General features: G+C 39.1%; 1 protein-coding gene and 1 pseudogene across 1 annotated transcript in view; one reads left to right on the top strand and one right to left on the bottom strand.

Moving 5' to 3' along the window:
- Window positions 1–385: 385 nt before the first annotated feature.
- On the top strand, window positions 386–5050 carry LOC108825281 (V-type proton ATPase subunit a3-like; annotated as a pseudogene).
- Window positions 5051–5488: 438 nt separating this feature from the next.
- LOC108843529 (cysteine protease RD19A) overlaps window positions 5489–6879 on the bottom strand; it is a 1712-nt gene continuing 321 nt past the window's right edge. Inside the window, exons 2-4 of the mRNA XM_018616747.2 lie at window positions 6517–6879; window positions 6326–6445; window positions 5489–6167 (exon numbers count right to left, since the gene is read on the bottom strand). Coding sequence (XP_018472249.1) covers window positions 5640–6167; window positions 6326–6445; window positions 6517–6879 — 1011 coding nt within the window. The 3' untranslated portion in view covers window positions 5489–5639. The remainder of the gene's footprint in view (window positions 6168–6325; window positions 6446–6516) is intronic.

The following is a 6879-nucleotide window of genomic DNA, read 5'->3' as shown; positions in this document are numbered from 1 at the left end:
TTATCATTAGAACAAAGAAAAAAATTGAAGTGAAAGAAAATATTTATACGACCACGGGACAAACTATAGAAATAAAGCATAAGATTTTTTTTTAACAAATTTATTTTAATTTCAAATATGTTTATATATTTTATTTATTATTAAGAATGCTAAGATTCTGGAATTGGAAAAAATTATGACCCATCTCTATATTATTTTAATTAGGAATTTAAAATTTATATCAAAATATTTTTTAAACTTTTAATTTTTATTATAACTACAAATATTAATTTTCAATATAAATTTATGTTAAATATTACAAATATATCATTTATAAATAAAAAATTAAAAACATAAAATAAATACCCGCCCGGTTGGACGGGTCAAGATCTAGTGTATGTTTAAATTTTAATTGATCCTTTTAATGTTTATCTCACGCTTGCGCGGATCTCAACCTAGCTGGGCCTCGTCCAATTCAAAGACGTGCGTAAGCCTTTTCCTTTGGCGTTTGGTTTTCACATGTTTTGGATTATGAAATGATATTTATTACTAGTCAGTCTCATAATTGATAAAATTGTTTCTCAGCTCAATTCAGAGAAGAGCCCTTTTCGACGTACTTATGCTGCTCAGGTAATGTTTACTAATCTGATGATGATAGATACAATCTTATTAGATTGTTACAATTGTTGTGATCAATCTTCTTTTTTAGATAAAAAGATGTGGAGAGATGTCACGTAAGATTCGTTTCTTCAAGGATCAAATGTATGTCTAAAGCTGGTGTTTTCCCCAAGCAGACCACCACCCTCCTGAATCAAACTCATATTGACCTTGACGATGTCGAGGTAACTCCACTACCTGCTTTTCTTTTTCCCATTCCGTTTTTTTTTTTTTTTTTAACTGATATTTACTTTCTCCTTCTCAGGTAAAGCTTGGAGAGCTCGAAGCTGAACTTATTGAAATTAATGCCAATAATGACAAGTTACAGCGTTCCTATAATGAACTTATCGAGTACAAACTGGTCCTGGAGAAGGTACTACCTACATGTTTTCATTTTATTTTTTTTAGTTTACGCCTTTCAAAATGTCATCCATCTGAATCTCTCATCTTTTTAGGCTGGTGACTTCTTTTCTTCTGCTCATACAAGTGCTGCCGCTCAACAGCGAGAGATTGATTCACAACAAGTTGGTGAAGATTTGCTCGAGGCTCCTTTGTTGCTCCAAGTACCATCCATGCTACCCTTTCTTTTTCTTTTTCTTTTTCTTTTTTCTTTATATATAGTTTATTTGTTTAGTCACTAATACTTACAATTATAATTCCTTTTCAACAGGACAAGTCTACTGATTCGTCAAAGCAAGTTAAGCTTGGATTTCTCACCGGATTAGTACCCCGTGAAAAGTCGATGGTCTTTGAGAGGATTCTATTCCGTGCTACTAGGGGCAACGTCTTTATTCGACAGACTGTCCTTGAGGACCCCGTCATTGATCCCAACTCTGGAGAGAAGGTTATTTGTTTCTGCTTCTCTCTTAAACATACAACTGCTAGCTCCTTTGTCTTTTTGATCTAGAGAGCCTACAGTTCGTTCGTTCAACATGTGGAATGCTGATCCCTTTTACAAACAAATTTACTTTTCTATCTCTGTTCGAAATTTACCTTTTAACTCTAAAATAAATGCAGGTTGAGAAAAATGTTTTTGTTGTCTTCTATTCCGGGGAAAGAGCAAAAAGCAAAATTCTTAAAATTTGTGAAGCTTTTGGTGCCAATCGTTATCCTTTCAGCGAAGACCTTGGAAAACAAGCTCAAATGATAACTGAGGTACGTATTATCACCTTTCTTGTGAATGTTCCTGCTGATAGGTGCGCCAACGTTCCATATTTCTTTTTTTTATTTGTTGTTGTTGCGATAAACCTTTTTACTTCCCTTTATGGTTCTTTCTTTGGACATGACTTATAGTCTTATAGATGACAACAAAATATTGGGTATTCGCTGGTACTCAAGTCTCCAGTAAAAGCTAATGCATGAGATCATGATGTTTTGATTACTGAAATTATGTGACTGTTAGTTTTGAAGTTGGTTGGCGTCCATATAATGATGACTAACCATGTTTAATTCTTTCACACCATTTCAGGTGTCAGGTCGATTAACAGAGCTTAAAACCACCATAGATGCTGGTTTAGGTCACCGTAACATTTTATTGCAGACCATTGGAGATAAATTTGAGCTGTGGAACCTCAAGGTATTATTCTGGGTAGATCGATGTTGAGCGGCCTGTGTTGACCCGTCTGTTCTAAACCATTCAAGTTGAAGCCAAGTTTATGTTTACCAATTGCAGGTGCGCAAAGAGAAAGCTATCTATCATACTTTGAACATGCTTAGTCTTGATGTGACTAAGAAGTGCCTTGTGGCCGAGGGCTGGAGTCCTGTCTTTGCATCAAACGAAGTGAGTTGTTCGTTTTGTTCACTGCCAATTGTATTTGAATATTATATCGGGTGACACCGTGACAGTGAGTTTACTGGTTTTGGTTGTTTGAGAATACTTAAGTAGAATAAGGTTTGTTTGTGCAGATTCAAAATGCATTAAAGCGTGCCGCAGTTGACTCCAATTCTCAAGTTGGATCAATATTCCAGGTGCTGAGGACCAAAGAGCTGCCACCAACTTATTTCCGCACAAACAAATTTACTTCTGCAATCCAGGAAATTGTTGATGCATATGGGTAAGTGTCTTTCACTTTTTATCTGGAGCTTTTGACTCAGTTTAGGAAATATGAGATATAGCCTTGGTATTATAAGAAAATGTGTTATAGACTGCATTTAGTCCTGTACTAGCTTCCTCTGATCAGTCTCCCATGATCACCACTTTGCAGTGTGGCCAAGTATCAGGAAGCTAATCCTGGTGTATTCACAATCGTCACCTTCCCCTTCCTTTTCGCTGTTATGTTTGGTGATTGGGGGCATGGAATATGCTTGCTTCTTTCAACCATGTACTTGATAGTGAAAGAAAAGAAACTGGCCAGCCAGGTGATGATACCCCAATTAATGTTGCCTATTTTTGACTTAAGAGCACGAGATTGAATTCTTGCGAACTCTTCAACCGTTGTGTCTTGGCAACAGAAACTTGGGGACATTATGGAAATGGCTTTTGGTGGTCGTTATGTCATAATGATGATGTCATCATGTCACTCTTCTCAATATACACTGGTTTAATCTACAACGAGTTCTTCTCTATTCCATACCCATTGTTTGCTCCCTCAGCCTATGATTGCCGTGATGCCTCATGCAGGTATGCAAATTAGTTTTTAAAATTGAGATTTACAAAAATAGAAAAGAATTTTAGTAGCAGGCATATACTTTGCGGTCCTGAAATTCCCCCCCACTCTTATGCTCTATGTTCAGCGAGGCGACAACAATTGGTTTGATAAAGGTGAGGGACACTTATCCATTTGGTCTAGATCCTGTGTGGCATGGTACACGCAGCGAGCTGCCGTTCCTGAACTCGCTGAAGATGAAAATGTCAATCCTTCTCGGAGTTTCTCAAATGAACCTGGGGATCATAATGAGCTACTTCAATGCAAGATTCTTCAAATCGAGTGTAAATATATGGTAGGCTTCAGTTGATAATTTTTTTTAACTTCAAATGACAACGTCTATAACTATGAGGGGCTTGCAGGTTCCAGTTCATTCCCCAGATGATATTCTTGAACAGCTTGTTTGGCTATCTCTCGGTCCTCATCATTATAAAATGGTGCACTGGCTCTCAAGCAGATTTGTATCATGTAATGATCTACATGTTCCTGAGCCCAACCGATGAGTTAGGGGAGAACCAACTTTTCCCACACCAGAAAACAGTGCAGGTTAGCATATCTGCCTAATTTTTGCTGTTAAGACATCTTCCTAGAGAAACATGTCATACGTATAGATTTACTCATAATCCATTTTTCCCCCTCATTTTTTCCAGCTGGTGCTTCTCTTTCTGGCTCTTGTTTCTGTTCCATGTATGTTGCTTCCGAAGCCGTTCATCTTGAAGAAACAACATGAAGCTGTGAGATTTTTTATCCTTTTTCCGTTTTAGTATTCTAGATAAAGGTCTCTTAATTTTATTTTGTTTATCCTTTGCTGGGGTCGTCCTAAACGGTTACCTTCACCAGAGGCATCAAGGTCAGTCATATGCAGCTCTTGAGGAGACGGATGAGAGTCTTCATGTGGAGGCAAACGGAGGAACCCGTGGGCATGAGGAGTTTGAATTCAGTGAAATATTTGTGCATCAGCTGATTCACACCATAGAGTTTGTGCTCGGAGCTGTTTCCAACACCGCTTCTTACCTGCGTCTATGGGCTCTCAGGTATATATCTCAAATTATCGAATAGTAGAAACATATATATCACTATTGGATTCTTTTGTGTGTGTGTGTGTTCAGTCTTGCACACTCAGAGCTATCGTCAGTCTTCTATGAGAAGGTCCTCCTCCTTGCTTTGGGGTATGCACACGCACTCTTTCTTTGATCTAATTAAATCATTATTAGCAAATCAGTTAATAGATCTTTGGCGCGTCTCTTTTGGCATTTAAAAAACAAAAAAAAAAACAGATACAACAATTGGTTGATCCTGATCGTTGGGTTAATCGTGTTCGTATTCGCCACGGTGGGAGTGCTGCTGGTGATGGAGACACTGAGTGCGTTCCTTCACGCGCTGCGTCTACATTGGGTAGAGTTTCAGAACAAATTCTACGAAGGAGATGGTTACAAGTTCGCTCCTTTCTCTTTCATTCTTACCGCAAATGAAGACGAGTGATATGAATATTCATGATTCATTCCCCCATCTCTCATCTCTCTGCTATTTGCACATCTGTATATATAAAGAGGCCCAGCTAGACCCAAGTTTCTATTTATTTATTTTTTTCCTCCCCTTCTCTCCATATTTATTTATTTGCCTGTCTGGAGATCAGATATTTTTTACAGACAAGTAAAGAGAGGGGGATGATTGGATTTGTTTGAGCCAAAAACCCATTTGTTGTGGTGTATTTCTTGTTTGTTTGGAATGATATAAGTAATAATGAGATGTGGTTGTGTTCAGAAAAGAAAAAAAAATGTGGATACGACGAATAGTGTGAGGATTTGGGACCTTTACTTTAGTAATAAATAGTTTTATACTCGACTTTGGTTGTTTGATTCATATGCAGAGATCGAAAGTTCAACACCTCAATCTATGTCACATAAATAAAAGTAAGTTTTGGTGATGCTTTTATCTATCTTTGAAATTTGTCGGTTCTGTATTATGAGATGAATCTATGTGACTATGTCTGAAGAGTTAGATGTGGTTTTGGTAGCTTTGCAGGTTATCAAGTGTTGTGGAACCCAAATGTTGAAATTAAGAGTAGGCCTTATGAGCTATATATTATAGCCCAATAGTTAAACTTTTGAAATTCCATATCTTTCTAATGGACTGGGTTAAGAACTAAGTCATTTTGTCCAAAGCTGTCATTGTGTTATTTGACAAGTTAAAATCAACAGTATGGATTTGCTCAAAAGAGGATGCAATTTATTTACAAACTTCCATCTTTGTTTTTAAAAAAAGCAGAGAGAAACAGAGAGTCAAGGCAAAGAGTGCTCGCTCACACAAATGACAAATCACTAGATTTATTAAATGAAAGCCTCTTTTTTGGCTTAGTTAATGTGCGGTGGTAGAGACGGCGGCTGTAACGGTGGAGACAAGACTGTCAACGCCACAAATGTTACGGCCTTTGCAAATCTTATAGAAACCCTTCTCACCCCAAGTCTCACCCCATGAGTTCTTGATGATCCAGTAAGGCTTCTCCTTGAACCTAGCCGGGGCATAACCAGCGGAGCCGTAACCAACCAATAAGACACCGTGGTTGAGCCTCCTGGTGCAAATGTAAGGGCAAGAGACTCCGCCAATATAAGTCTGCATATAGGCAGCGTTGATGGCAACAGCAAGAGGTCCGTTTTGAACAAGGTTGGCAGCAATCTGGTCTTCGTCGATGGAGATGACACTGAAGTTGGAGAGAGAGGCAACGATCTTGGACTTGTCCAACTTGCAGACGGAGCCGTCCTCGCCGGTGTAAGGATAGTCTTGTTCTCTCATGAGGCCTCCGGATTTGAGGGTGTATTCAAAAGCGCTGTTCATGAGGCCACCATTGCAACCAGAGTCGCATGAACCGGCCTCATCTGGGTCACACTGCATACGAAAAACAGATGATAATCAGAATATAATTATTAGTAAACTAATTCAGAATTATACACGACCTAATCTATACTTGAGATTAACACAAGACATAATCTGATTATCTTCAATCCTTTTTAATATATTCAAAGAAAGAGAAGGAGAAGACAAACCTCATGATCACAGTCAACGAGCTGTTGTTCGCTAAGGCTGAGGAGTTTGCCGGTAGAGAGGAAGTTAGCGCCTTCAAGAGCTCCTGTGGCGCTGAAACTCCAGCAAGAGCCGCATGATCCCTAAGTCAAACTTTGAGATCAGACGACCATACAAACTTGGATAAGGCAATCAATCATCTAATCTAATATACCTGGTTTTTGACGGGGGTGACGGCTCCGTGATCTCTCCAATCAAAATCCTGAGGGAGATTCTCGGTAGGGAGAATGGGAGCCTTGTTGGCGTCTTTGGGGAGCTTGAACCCTCCTCTGACACCGAGATGCTTCTTCTTGAACTCAGATCGAGTCAGATCCGAGAACTGTGTAACGCCGTGACGAGCAGAGGGATCCATCTTCTGGTGACGCCTCGCTCTCCTCTGATTCGCTTTGAATACGGAGAATCTGTAGTCATGCTCCTCCCTCGAACCGTACACCTTTCCGAACTTGCTCTTGAACACAGAAAAGTGATGCTCGGAAGTTAAAACATTGGGCTCGGCTCCTCCATCAACCACCTGCCG

The sequence above is a fragment of the Raphanus sativus genome, chromosome 2 (assembly GCF_000801105.2).
Source record: "Raphanus sativus cultivar WK10039 chromosome 2, ASM80110v3, whole genome shotgun sequence".
In the NCBI taxonomy this organism is placed as follows: Eukaryota; Viridiplantae; Streptophyta; class Magnoliopsida; order Brassicales; family Brassicaceae; genus Raphanus; species Raphanus sativus.
This window is presented reverse-complemented; position numbering and strand designations above follow the sequence as displayed.